The 14,828-nt window shown below is 37.1% G+C and overlaps 1 protein-coding gene across 2 annotated transcripts in view; it reads left to right on the top strand.

Annotated features, from left to right (window-relative positions):
* The first annotated feature begins 1,276 nt into the window (after positions 1 to 1,276).
* Positions 1,277 to 14,828, top strand: part of Lrrtm4 (leucine rich repeat transmembrane neuronal 4) — a 792,914-nt gene continuing 779,362 nt past the window's right edge. The window contains exons 1-3 of one of the 2 annotated variants that reach the window (XM_085840522.1): positions 1,277 to 1,539; positions 2,000 to 2,082; positions 3,936 to 5,482. In XM_085840522.1, the coding sequence (XP_085696648.1) occupies positions 2,079 to 2,082; positions 3,936 to 5,482 (1,551 nt within the window). In that variant the 5' untranslated portion in view covers positions 1,277 to 1,539; positions 2,000 to 2,078. The remainder of the gene's footprint in view (positions 1,540 to 1,999; positions 2,083 to 3,935; positions 5,483 to 14,828) is intronic. The other variant, XM_021165187.2, reaches the window with a different exon arrangement.

The raw sequence follows: 14,828 nt of genomic DNA, 5'->3' as shown, positions 1-14,828 counted from the left end.
TCAAAGCTGCTGAATTAGGCCTGTGACTAAGTAGCTGTCTTTGTACTGCTGCATTTATTTTTTGGATTACTCTAGGTATTCTTAAATTATTATCTGTCAGAATAATTATAAAATAACTAAAACTAGGGAACACAACAATGGAGGGATGGGACCAGAGAGACAGCTCAGTGGTTAAGGTCATATGCTCCTCTTGCAGAGGACCCAGTCTCTACTCCCAGAGCCTATGCAGAGACTGTCCATGACTTCAGTTCCACTGGATCTCATGCCCTCTTCTGGCTTCTGTAGGCACCAAGCACACACATGGTAAACAGACATACACGCAAGCCAAATACTCATGCACATAAAATGTGTAAGTAATACACTATTATCATTTTGAAGTGTCTGATACAAATTCAGTGAGGAATATAGATTTTTGAAAATTACTCATTTCAGATTTTTTTTTTTAATTTCATCAGTCCTAATTTCAGGATAGCCTGCAAATTTTAGAGAAGGGCCAGGATAATATAGGAGAATGCTCTTGTTTCTTTCAGGGTGGTGGGCACAACAGAACAGATTATTTGCATAAGAAAAAGTTCATTGGAAAAGTGAATGAGCGTTAAGAGAAACAACTGCCATAACATTGACAAGCTTTAGTTCAGTTATTGTCTGACATCCGATCTCCATTACCCAGACACTTGGTAACCCAAAAGCACTTAAGTTAAATATATAAACTTTTACAAAGTCATATTATAAATCACTTGATAAATGTACAGAGTAACAGGCAGAATTGGTGTTATTGACAAAGGCTGAGAATGGAGTGATCAGACTTAAAATTTTCACGATGAACTATCTTTAAAAGCCAAACATAATGTGCTCTCTCTGGAATGGGATGGCATCATTATGTGGTTGTTTTTTGAAAATGAAAATATAGACAAACCAATAACAATCATAAATACAATAAAAATTATTCCTGCCATTAAAAATGGGGAAATATCACCCGTGGCACCCTGAAAAGCATTTTAAACCAAAAACCAACTTTCCAAACCTACGGATCACAGACATTTGGAGGGAGAGAGACCTAGGAAGTTGCTAACAGCTGCTGCAGCTGTGAAGCATAAACCCAGCCATAAACCTTTTATAATTTATAATCCTGGAGCGGCAGGGGGCTGGGGGGGGGAGTGATCCTGTGCCTTTAATTTCCCTTTCTGAGCAGGGAAGGCTGCACAGCCCTGACAAGCTCACTTGTTCCTGTCTTTAATGTGCAATCTGTTTTCTCCAGCGGAGGGCACTCAGTGTATCACAAACTCGAGCATTAGCACCAACCAGCTCTGAGCACCATCAGTCTCTGGAAAGCCTTCTGAATTAGACAAGGGCTGCCTCTCAGCACAGCTACAAAACACTTTCAACCTGACCAGCTAAATGGATAAACCTAGCCTGCATAGCTTTTAAACTGGGGTCTCGTACAGCACAGGCGGCCTGCTTGCTTCAACAGCTGAAAAATCCTGACGATGAATTGCTTTATCTGGGAATGGCAAAAGCCCGCACAATAAGGAATGCCAGGTATTCTGAGGATTTTCCTTTCCTTTCCTGTTTCTTTTTCTTTTTCTTTTTTTCTTTTTTAATCCCTTCTCCTCTCTCTCTCTCTCCCTGTCTCTCTCTCTCTCTCCCTCTTTTTTTTTTCCCACAGAGAAGTTGGTTACCTCCGAGATGAGCTGTAGCTCTTTTCACAGATTGCCAATTTACTGCTAATGTGTCCCTAGTGAATTATACAATGGTCCTCAGAGCCTAGAGGCCCTCCCCCTCCGGCACCCCCCCCCCCCCGCGGCTTCCTCTTCCCTGCCCCTTCATCCCACCCCGTGCTGATTTTTTTTTTAAGTATACGTATATCTATATTATTTGTGTGTGTGTGTGTGTGTGTGTGTGTGTGTCTGCCTGTCCTCTCCGGGGAAGTTTACATGGGGCTACGGGCTCACATGCGGGCTCAGAATGGTTTGAATGACAGCTGCACTGTGTCATGAAGGTGGTGGTGATTTCTACAGGAGAGACCAAATAAGAAGAAAGCTGAGAGAGGGGGGCAGACGGTTTTTGGATGACAAAGGATGGGTAAGCGAACTTTTGTTGTTTTCTTCTCAGCAAAGCTGATCCTAACCCCGCATCCTCAGCTGGGCATTCGCTGCTAAAAGACCAGGAAACAGGCACAAAGCGGCAACCTCTACTTTACCCGTTGTCTCACTATAGTTGCTATTATATTTTTAGACCCTTTTCTTTTGGCAGTGTTTTATTTTTCTTTTCCTTTTTTTAAAAAAATCTATAAATGCATAACGCGGACTTAAACACACGCTGGAGGGGATAGCTTTAAGACTGTCTCTAGCGTCTGCGTACCCACAGCTTGAGAACAGGGTATGAAATAAATACCGTGTTTGCTTCTATTTCCTGATAATCTGAGCCACGCTTGGGTTCGGGTTGCTGTCAAGAAGATTGTTAACACTTGGCTATGTGGGTGCAGGGGTGGGGTCCCTACTTTATCAGAGGTGGCACCGGAGGCTTGTTTGATCTTGGAAACTGCACCCTGAATACAGCTTCCAAATTTCCAGTAGTCATTTGCCAGTTTTGTTTTTTTCAAGTGTGACTGGCTTTTTTTTTTTCCCTCCCTCTTTCTCCTGTCTGGGAGAGCTGGGTTGTATTTCAATGAGACTGAAGCTGACAAGAAAACAGAGTGCAAGATCGAGTTAAATTTAAAATTATATAAATAAATAGAAAGATAAATAAATAAAAGAAGAAGAGAGAGAAAAAAGGACAACTCTGAGGGGGGCATTTTTAGACTAGGATTGTATTTCGTAGTTTAAAAGATGACTATTTAAAAAGAAATTACAGCCTGCAGTAGTCACTGTCTGTCTGTCCCTCTCCTTCCCGTTAAGAAATAATATACCTACTGTTGAAGATGGAGAGGAGTCCCCTCTCATGCAATGATTTGAAAATGCGGCATAAATGCTAATAGATTGCAACTTTGCAGGCTTTCTGAAGTTAATGGAGGCAGGGGGAGAGATGGAAAAGCTCTCAGTGAGAGACTTCAGTAGGTCAGGATGGTGGGGAGGCTGATACCAGGCTTCCTTCCTTATCTCTCAAATTTGCAAGGGCAACTATCTGGTGATAAAGACAGCAATGTATCTAATAACGTGATTAGTTTATATTCTGCATATTTTGTATACAAACTTGCTCTCTTAGCTAGAGCTGGAGGTGTCTGTGGTATGGGTTATCATGTGTCTTAGCTCATGCATTCCTGGACATGGGGCCAAAGTACACAATAATATATGTATCTTAACCATCTGTTATGAACTATGTTCTGTGGGCTGTCTGTGTATATTCCCGTGCCATTTTTCTGGGCTCAGGGATTGCAGCCCTTGTATGCAGTCAGTATGTAATTCAGGGAGAACAAACTTCTACAGCATCCCGGAAGCTCTTTTGCTAAATCACAGCCTGTTTGCTCAACTAGGAAAGAGATGCCAGAACCAGGTTTCCTAAGTCATGGTTCTGACCTTACCAAAAGATGCAGTATAGTTCTGTTCAGTACTATGGGTCGATACAGTGACATCCAAATGTTATTGCTAGTCAAATGTTAGCATTCAATGAAAAGCAATGCCAGAGCATTTCAGGGATAGAGTAGCACTCTGGAAACTCAGAGAGGTTTTTTCACAGATCTATATAGTTCTGTGATATTATGAGTCTAAGGAGGAAAGAATGATGTCTAAGCAGCAAGCGTGGGGCACTAAAGGAAGTAAGATTTTTAGTTGTTGAAATGTGGTCTTAAATGTCCTATACAGGACATCCCTGCTCTGGGTGAGCCAGGGGTACCAATAGTTACTGTTTGTCAGTGTGACACCCCTGATCTGGACGAGCTGTGGTGCTGTGTGGCTTCTGCTTGACAGGGTGCATCTGTGTTCTCTTTGCTCTTGTAGGTTTCCGTCTAATCACGCAGCTGAAAGGCATGAGTGTGTTTCTGGTGCTATTTCCCACCCTGCTGCTGGTTATGCTGACGGGGGCTCAGAGAGCTTGCCCAAAGAACTGCAGATGCGATGGCAAGATTGTATACTGTGAGTCTCACGCCTTCGCAGACATCCCTGAGAACATTTCTGGAGGGTCACAAGGTTTATCCTTAAGGTTCAACAGCATTCAGAAACTCAAATCCAATCAGTTTGCCGGCCTTAACCAGCTTATATGGCTTTATCTTGACCATAATTACATTAGCTCAGTGGATGAAGATGCCTTTCAAGGGATCCGCAGACTGAAAGAATTAATTCTAAGCTCCAACAAAATTACCTATCTGCACAATAAAACATTTCACCCAGTCCCCAACCTCCGCAACCTAGATCTCTCCTACAACAAACTTCAGACCTTACAGTCTGAGCAGTTTAAAGGCCTCCGGAAACTCATCATTTTGCACTTGCGATCTAATTCTCTCAAGACCGTGCCCATACGGGTTTTTCAAGACTGCCGGAACCTTGACTTTCTGGATTTGGGTTACAATCGGCTCCGAAGCTTATCCCGAAACGCGTTTGCCGGTCTTCTGAAGTTAAAAGAGCTCCACCTGGAGCATAATCAGTTTTCAAAGATCAACTTTGCTCATTTTCCTCGTCTCTTCAACCTGCGATCCATCTACCTGCAATGGAACAGGATCCGCTCTGTCAGTCAAGGCCTAACATGGACTTGGAGTTCCTTGCACACCTTGGATTTATCAGGGAATGACATCCAAGCAATCGAGCCTGGCACATTTAAATGCCTCCCCAATTTGCAAAAATTAAATTTGGATTCCAACAAGCTCACCAATGTCTCCCAGGAGACTGTCAATGCATGGATTTCCTTAATATCCATCACCTTGTCTGGAAACATGTGGGAATGTAGTCGGAGCATCTGTCCTCTATTCTACTGGCTAAAGAATTTCAAAGGGAATAAAGAAAGTACCATGATATGTGCAGGGCCTAAGCACATACAGGGTGAGAAGGTTAGCGATGCCGTGGAGACTTACAACATCTGCTCTGATGTCCAGGTAGTCAACACAGAACGATCACATCTGGCGCCTCAAACTCCCCAGAAGCCCCCATTCATCCCCAAACCTACCATCTTCAAACCGGATGCCGTCCCAGCCACCCTGGAGGCAGTGAGCCCATCCCCGGGCTTTCAAATTCCAGGTACGGATCATGAGTACGAGCACGTGTCGTTTCACAAAATCATCGCAGGGAGCGTGGCTCTGTTCCTCTCCGTGGCCATGATTCTCCTGGTGATCTATGTGTCTTGGAAACGGTACCCAGCCAGCATGAAACAACTCCAACAGCACTCACTTATGAAGAGGAGACGGAAAAAGGCGAGGGAGTCGGAGAGACAGATGAATTCCCCTTTACAGGAATACTACGTGGACTACAAACCGACGAACTCTGAGACCATGGATATATCGGTTAATGGATCTGGTCCCTGCACATATACCATCTCTGGCTCCAGGGAGTGTGAGGTATGAACCGTGATCCTCCTAAAACCATTTCCACTGCGGGGAAGGAGAGGTAAATGTTTGAGGCTCTAGTGGTGTGGCTAATCACTAGAAAGATTAACGACCCTTTTGCTTTGGGGTTTTGCTCAGTGTGAAAGGTTACTTAATTAAATTGCAACCACCAGGAAACTGACTACTTTTTAAAAAATTGGTTGAAACTTGAAAGAAAATCATTCAAGGATGGGATTAAGTTGTAATAAAATACTATGTTAAAACACCTGGGTTTTTTTTGTTTGTTGGTTGGTTTTTGGTTTTTTGGGTTTTTTTTTTTTGTTGTTGTTGTTGTTTTTCAGTTGTTTTGGGGATTTTTTTATTGTTATTTTGTTTTGGTTTTAGGGTTTTGGTTTGGGTTTTGTTTTCTAAAATAGTTTGTACGGAGAGGTTGGACTTAGAAACATGAATTCTCATAAACAAAACCACTCTGAAATTTCTGTCTGGTTCTTGGTGATTGACTTCTGTAATGGGGTGACGATGGAAGAGCCAGCTTAATTTAAAATCCAATGAGTTAAACCAAAATTATGGGAGGTAGTGATGATTTAAACCAAAGAGCATTTGACCCAAGGTTTCACTTACTTTGCTGTTAAGTTTTCGTTTGAATTAAAGCATGCAACCAGGAAGCCACAGCCATGTCACATGTGTCGCTCATTGTTATACCAGCATAGAGAACATGGAAGGCCTACTGTAGAGTTGTATAGAATTGTTTCACATGTCTAAGGGTGTCTTCTCTCTACTGCCTTTGCTTTGCTTTTGTTTATAATTACTAGGACATGGATCACTTTGCAAAGGTTTCTTAAGTTATATTTGTGTTATACTAGAAGGAAAGTGATTTTTCGTATTTTGTCTGCTCCTCTTGGAACTAACAGAAAGGCAACTTATAGCTGATGACTTGGCAGTAACATAATGACAGGCATGACAGAGCCTGCTTGTCATCTTTGCTGTCTTCCTCAAAAGAAAAGACAGAAACTCTTGTTAAATTGACCCAAAACTAAGTGATGCAAATATTTATGAATAAAAGGTGTAACTTTGGCTGGGGTCTTTTTTATTTGCATAGAATCCTCAAAGGGATGTCTGAATTTCATGTTGGACTCTTTTCATTTATATGAGAATAAGTTTGGTCCAGTTTCTGAGTATCTAATTTAAAAGATCACTTACAAAAACACATTACATGAATAGGACAATGTTCACCCACTTCCATTTTCTGATTGAATTATATTGGATATATGTTGTTTTTCATTGGTAAAATAATACTATGTAACAGCCAACTGTAAGATTTTGTTGCCAGGATACTTTAGCTGATAGAAGGTTGTTCTGGCAATTGACTCTTTTAGTACCTGTTATTAGACGGTATTTTCAAAAGTGAGTTTTAATGAGTGTTTAAAGATGGTGCTCTTTCTAATGTTACTTATAACAGTTAGGAAACATAATTTGTTCTTTGGTAACATATACCAAGTTTTCCACAGACCTAAATACATATGTTAATGGGAGTGTTTTCAGATGCTACAGTGAATTTAAAATAATCTCAAACTTAGTACAGTTTGGACTTTTTGAACTGTTCTTTGATGAGTTTGTTTTCTCTTTCTTGCTCTCTTTTTCTTTTTCTCATTTGTGTACTATTGAAAATAAAAGACATAATCCCAAATAATAAACACCCCCAAAGAAACCTGTATAAGTGATTGCCCTTAAAATTTAAAGAGAATAAAAACTTTCTATGAAAGTCTACCAAGGCTTGATGTTTTTCTTGCAAGCCCACATTGATACAGTAGAGGTGAATTACACAATGCAATCGCATCTTATTATATTCTGGGTCTTTCTTATATCCATGATTTTCTGAGAGCTGCTACCATGAAAGCTAATGGAAAATCCAGGTCTATTCATATTTTCTTTGGAATAGAATGGTGACTTGAGATTCACTAAGAATGAAGAAAGACTTTCAAAGAAGGACTAGGGGGGAAAAAAGTGTCCTAAAATTTTCCAAAGTTCTTAAATTACAGGTATTTTTTTCAGGCATCTTAGATATTATTGTGATGGAAAATAAAGGATGTTTTATTTCCTAAAAGTGTAATTGAAATCACAGAATACCATAATTGCAGAACAGATAACTCTGCATCTATGAAACTGAACTGGCAGAATTGATTATGGAGGCAGATAACAACAAATAGTTTGTACAATGCTCTAATGATGCTCTTGAGTCAAATGGCAGCTACACAAGAGGATCTAACTCTCTTTTTCCTGGAACTTGGAAGATGGTTGACTATATACACTTCACAACATTGTCTTCATTAGTGATGGCATAAAACTTAAGAAGTTAAACTTTTAAAAACATCTCTTTATTCATAAACTTAAGTACATTCCTAAATAATGGAGCCATCACCCCTTCTTTGGCTAAAATATTCAGATATTGGTATAATAGGTGCATTTATAAAAATTAACAAAAGAAAATTCTGAGAATAAATTAGAAAGGGTCTCAACTTCTTGTCTTTGTCATAAAACATTCCTCTATTGAGAAACAGCTCTTTAAAGAAAGGTTCTCTATGAAACAGAGCCAAGAAAAGAGGCATGTGCTTTCCCAAATTAGTATTCTAACAGTTACTATACTCTGTCTTTGCTCACAGCATTGTTTACATAAATCATAACATCAGTAGCACAGACTAAACAACTATTCATCCAATTATAGGATAATTTTATGATTTAAATAAAATAATAAACTCTCTCAAATAAAGTTGTAAATTTCCCACTAGAATATGTTGCAGTGATTGTTAAGTTTCTAAGACGATCCCTTGAAAAATAAACTATTCAATGGAAGATTCTTTGTACTAATGGATTTCTTTAATTGTCATTAACTAAACATAGTTGAGATATCCATTTTGTCTGTTTACTACTAATGTAAAACTGTAATGCCCTCTCATTAGGATGGGAAGCCTCTCATTAGCAGCCACTCAGAGATACCATCATCTTCAAGCTCAGTACATTTCCTTGTGTGTTTTGCAAGAGAAAGTTTTGTGCAGTTCATAGGCAATTATTAGGCTAATAAATTGGGAGGAGTATTTTAATAACATAGGGAGTATTTCCCATATGTATAAAAGATGAACTTAGTAGATAGTTGTAAGTGACTATTATGATTAATGGAACAAATATGAGAAACATATACATATCTGTCACCATACTGAGTCAGTCATTGTGGTTGGCTGAAAAGTTGGCTGAATCAACTCTGAGCTAATGGATTCACTTAAAACTTGGGGAGATTTTTTATAAACAACTGCAATTGTTCATTTTCCAAACAGCTTTTGAAATCTTACACAATTTTTCTCATTAATCATATCACAGGGATGATACTTGTATATACATATACATCTGACCCTTAGGTTTTATGAAGAACAAACGTTTGAATATATAGTACTTCCAAGATTTGCTTTTTCAACTGACAAAAGTAAAGACATTTACAAAATTAGCCTAAGTGAATACAGGAAAAAGAAATACTTTCTACTTTGTCTTTCATGCTTTAAAGCAGTGCCGTTGAAACATGCAAGTGAATGAAAAGAGTCTGCAATATTCTTCATTCAAAGTGCTTAAAATGTGAAGTCCTTAAAGTTTGTTTTGAAACATCCATCCCACAATGCTAACAGTGCTACCACTAGAGAAAATTTCAGTATGGATGATGACATATCTGTATATTTTCTACATTTTGGATATTCCAATGATATACTTTCAAATAAGTGTGTAGTGTAGACAGTTCTAGTCTGTTATGGCTATGCAGTAAGGTGGTATATGCTAAAGCTAATGCTTTGGACATAAATAATTGAAGGTACTAGGTCAAGTTCAAACTACTGACGTGAGAAGTAATATTATCTTCTTTTGACAATTTAGAAGTTCGCATTTTGTGGGTTGCTGAATGGATTTCCTAGGGCTGCAAGTTTTTAATAAATATTGAAAGAAGATTCTTAGGTGATCTGGGCCTACTGACTTTGTCTCATTATCTACTTACTAAAATAATTATAGAAAATACAACTATATTTTGATGAATTAAACATCACAATGAGTTGTTATAATTGAGGCTATATCTTGTATAGTCATATACAAAATATGTATGTATATGTGTGTTTTATATAAGAGCATGTATGTGCATGCATCATTATATTCATGTGTCTGCTTATAGATATATACACATTTCTACGAACAAGGTAAAGGTGATGAGAAAGAAAAACAGAAAAATATAGTTTACAACAGAGGTAATGACTACTTTTAATACTAATGAAAATAAGGTCATATTAGAATTATTAGGATTTGTTAGTAATAGATTTTTCAAGTTAAACATATAATCTAGTTTTTTATAAATTAAAATTTAATGTAGTCAAATTTGAATCTTTATGACATATTGGCATTTGAGTATGGTTAAGGTTTAGTCATTTCTTTTTACTTTCACCCATTAGTAATATTATTATTCAACTAACATAATACCTTCCACATCAAAGCAATCTTCAAACCAGTAAATTTTGTAAAATCTCTGCAGTCATGTACAGGACTAAGTCCAAAAAAAATTAAAAATATAAAAATAAGCAGACATAGAGGAGAAACTGTGCTATTTTTAATCCTTTGTCAATAACAAGAGAAAAAAAATCCAGCATACTGACTTATTAAAATTGCCTGGTCAGGTGAGTGGCCATACAATGCCCTCCTTTGGGAGAAAATACATATACTACATATGGGCATGATGAGCATCCAAGGATACAGGCATGCATACCTCTACTTGTATCTTACACTCTGCCAAGTAGCTACTTACTTTGAAAGCACTTAAAAGTATGAATGTCTTTTTTAACATATCGATTGTCTGATTTGATCCAATTAAAATCTCTTTGTGAATAGTGTTTTCATTAGAATTTGAAAATGGTACTTGTGAAGAGTGACAGCTGCCAACAAGGTCTGACATGACAAATTCAGGAAAGATTTCTTTTTAACGGACTAAAATGGTTCAGTTCTTTTCTGGGCTTTGCTGAAAACAGCATCTGAAGACATGGTTTGAAGTATGGAGTGTGCCCTATGAGTCCAACCTGAGAAGCCTAAGGCTTAAGAATGTATAGATTTGATTCAACTCAATGACTTACATAATCCCATTATTTTTCTTCTTGCTGCCTTTTCTATATTAGATAAAGCACATAATCTCTATCTTCAAATTTGCCTTCATAGACAGTATTGTACTTTAGAGGTTGTTCAGCAACATCACCATCAATGACTCATCTGACTGCTCATGTATAAACTTTTGTGTCAGCAAATCAAGGAGAGTGTGGCACCTTGTCTGTTACCAAGCCCTGGAAACTATGAAACATTAGTATGTCTCTTGGTTAGGGAAACATGTGAAGTCATCTTGAATGCCTTTTAAAAATTTAAATTACTGCTACAGTACTAGAAGTAGCATTATTCATCCAGTCAGTTTAATAAAATCTCAATATTCTTAAAAGGGAGAGAAATCATGAAGCTATTTTTCTCATGCTTTCCGTAAGCCATTGAAACATTAAATCAGGGTTGAGGAAGGCTAAGAAAAATCACAGTATTTCCTATGATATCAAAACCAATGGTTTTCAAATGAGTAACTGTTACATTTCTGTAAAGCCACCTTTAAAAATCCTGTTAAATAGTTTAAAATAATGTTTCACTGCCCAGAAATGAAGTTTAAGTAAATTTAACAGTTGAGATATATTTGCTCTTTTGAAGAAAGATATTTGGTTGTATCATGTACACGAGGATGTGAATTTTTGACAATGTATTATGCACACAGTGCATCTATCTATCTATCTATCTATCTATCTATCTATCTATCTATCATCTATAATAGTGAATATCACATATGCCCTATTGCAATGATACACATGTGCAGTTCAGATAATAATTTTCAGTAATTATGTCTCTCCTTCCACCATGTGGGATCAAGACATCAAGCCTAGATTTTCAGGCTTGGTAGCAAGTGCTTTTTATCCCACTGAGCCATCCTCTCAGCCCTATTGCAATATTTGTCATCATAAGATTTGGAAGTAAAGTAAGAGATGATCTAATGAACTTTTAAAAAAAAATGTTATGGGCATAAAATAAATGTAAAATCTATCTAGACATGTATCATCCAAAAATTATAAAGAATCGTGACTAAAGATAAAACAGTGAAAACAAACTGCAAATAGTGAACTTTATAGCACACAACTTAGTTATTTTGCTTTGTAGCATTATTTTTATATGTGGTAATATTTTAGTGGTATATATATGATATTCTATTGCATATGCCAGCAAGATTTGCTGACAGGACCCTGATATAGTTCTCTTGTGAGGCTATGCCAGTGCCTGGCAAATACAGAAGTGGATGCTCACAGTCATCTATTGGATGGAACAGAGATCCCCTAATGAAGGAGCTAAAGAAAGTACCCAAGGAGGTAAAGAGTTCTGCAACCCAATAGGAGGAACACTAATATGAACTAACCAGTACCCCCAGAGCTCAAGTCTCTAGTTGCATATGTAGCATATCTAGTTGGCCATCAATGGGAGGAGAGGCCCTTGGTCTGGCAAAAATCATATGTCCCAGTACAGGGGAATGCCAATGCTAGGAAGTGGAAGTGGGTGGTTTGGGAAGCAGGGCAGGGGGAGAACATAGGGGACTTTAGGGGTAGCATTTGAAATGTAAATGAAGAAAATATCTAATAAAAAAGGAAAAAATGATAGCATCAATATAATTCTGAAATACGCTCCTTAATGATCCATATATACTTAAGCTTACATACTGTTTTATACATGTTGCTGAAACAATAGTATGTATGCATATATATGTATACATTATAATAATGTAGACTTTTCTTTTGAATATGCATACCTATTCACTAATTTACTTTAGTTTTTGTGATTCATCTCCACAACCAATATCTCACTAATGTACAAAATGGAATTTTAAGTCATAGGAGTACCTCTGTTTGCTCCTTTCTCTCCCTGCACTTAATCTGAAACATGAAAAATAGTACCACCTCATACGCAGTATGCTTTAGGCTTTGACTCAGTTATCTTTCTTTCCTCATTTCTCAGATGTCAGGGCAAGTGGCAAAAATATAATCATTAATCCTGGACACACAGGTCACCTTATTAATTTTTATCTTATTTTCCTTTAAACATTGTTCAGTTTCTATACATATAAAGAGAATATCACTAGTTTTAAAGCTTCTGCATAAATGTATAATGCTCATTTCTATGTAATAGTCAAATGTTTGGGATCTTCCAATCTCACTGAATTAAATGATAGAAAAGTGTTTTCATTCAAACTATGTTTAATATAACCTAATTGTTTAAGAGAGTTATTTCTTTAGATTCTCAGAGAAATACATATTTCAAAGTATAAATATAGGTAGTTATTCTTTATTTTCACTGAGGGGATTTTGACGTTTAAAGCTCAATTGTGTACACATTACTTATGTAATAGCAACAATTAGCATTATTCAGGGAAAACAACTGCCCCCAATGCATTTGCATGTCTACTTTCACTTTAGAGGAATAACACTTCTGCTTTCTTGTCAGAGTTTTAAAATATACATGAGTAGATGAATCAAATTGAAATTAAAAATTTACTATAATTTTAATTTATTTTTGTATTTATTCATTTTACATCCTGTTAATCCTGCCCCCTCCCAGCCATGAGTTCCCACAATCCTTCCCCCCAACTCTCCCTAATCAGGTGTTCCCCCCACCATAACCCACCCCACCCGCCTATTACCCCACCCTGGTACATCAAGTCTAGAAGCTAGTTGCTTCCTCTTCCACTGAGGCCAGCCAAGGCAGCCCAACTAGAAGAACTCTTTCCTCCTCAAATCGCCATTGGCAACACGTTTGAAGTGTTGAAAAATGTTAAGTGTTGATTTCTTGCTTTTCTTACTGATTTAACAAGTGTTTTAAATGTATTCATTAGACTCAATTTTTTCATTTTTTCATACCCTAAATTTGTTTGTGATGTCACTAATATACAGTTTGATCTTTGCAGTTTTGACATAAACAATTGACAGTGATTTACAAAAGACTTAAGCAAAAGGAAATAGAAATTTATGCTTCCCATTTCTTATATTTTATGGCCCTGAGAGAAGAAAAATTGATATTTCTTTCTGTGTTTATAAATCTGTAGAAGAAAGAGCAGAGAGGTCAGCTGTGGACTGTTTTAGGTTGACAGCTACCCACTACATGGACCAGTATTGCACTGGTCCAGTAGTTAGATCAAAGGGTGAAAAGAGGTCTCAGATTTGAGACTGACTCACTTTGCTTTACCAAGATTGGACAAGTAAATATGTAACTGACCTTTCCATGATATAATTTTTCTATCTATTGAACTGGGATAATAACTTTCCTAGTAACTGGCTGACATGATTAATGAGACACTGTTCGAAAACTCCCTACACTCCTTCACTGTAAATATAACTGATTATTAAGTGAAAGCATTGATGTCTATGGAAAAATGCAAAATCCAATATGGTCGCATGATTTTTCTTGTTATTGTTAGTTATAATGATGCCAATAATACACCTGACTTAGAAACAAGTATTTTGCTTACAGTTTTTCTAAACTGGATAATAACCCTGACTTTTCTGGCCTCTGTCTGAGCTGTAATTTAGTTTGGGCACAGACACAGTAATATTTAATAATACCTCAAGACTTTAAAAATATTCTATTGGCTGAGACTTTTATTCACCTTGCTTAGAAAGCAATATTTATTATTCTTTTATTGTCACCATCCTAAAAAAGATCTGCATTAGAAACACAACATATAAATTCTCAGTCTCATCAACTGTTACCTCTCAATTCATTCTCTTGAAAAGATAAGTCCTTCTAATTCCCCCAAATAGTCATATCCCCCTAAATGGTACCTTTCAACAAACTAACTATAGGAGATTGGTTGTGGTTTAAAATCTTACTTAATAATTTCAAGAAAATGTGACAATTCTGTAGTGAATGCTGATGTAGTGTCAACATGACAACAGTTGATCTGACCTATAATGCCTTCTCTCACACATACGTGTAATAATTTACATCACACAAATGTCCATATCACACACGGAGAAAGAGAACTACTGGGAATGAGTTTCTTAAGGAAATGTACATCCCTGTAACTATCAGTCATATGATTACAAACAACAGTGGCTTCATTTTTACAAAGGAAACACAATACTATAAGGTTATCCTTATATAAGCAGTTTTTTGGTGGCCAAAACACTGCTAATGTGGAGCATGGCTACCTATGTATTTATGTAGCTATCCATGCTATACCCAACTCTATAAATTATGCATATATATGTCACATTTC

Source organism: Mus caroli, unplaced genomic scaffold (genome assembly GCF_978045245.1).
Source record: "Mus caroli unplaced genomic scaffold, Mus_caroli_1 scaffold_7, whole genome shotgun sequence".
In the NCBI taxonomy this organism is placed as follows: domain Eukaryota; kingdom Metazoa; phylum Chordata; class Mammalia; order Rodentia; family Muridae; genus Mus; species Mus caroli.
Note: the sequence above shows the minus strand (reverse complement) of the source record. Positions and strands in the feature narration are given on the sequence as shown.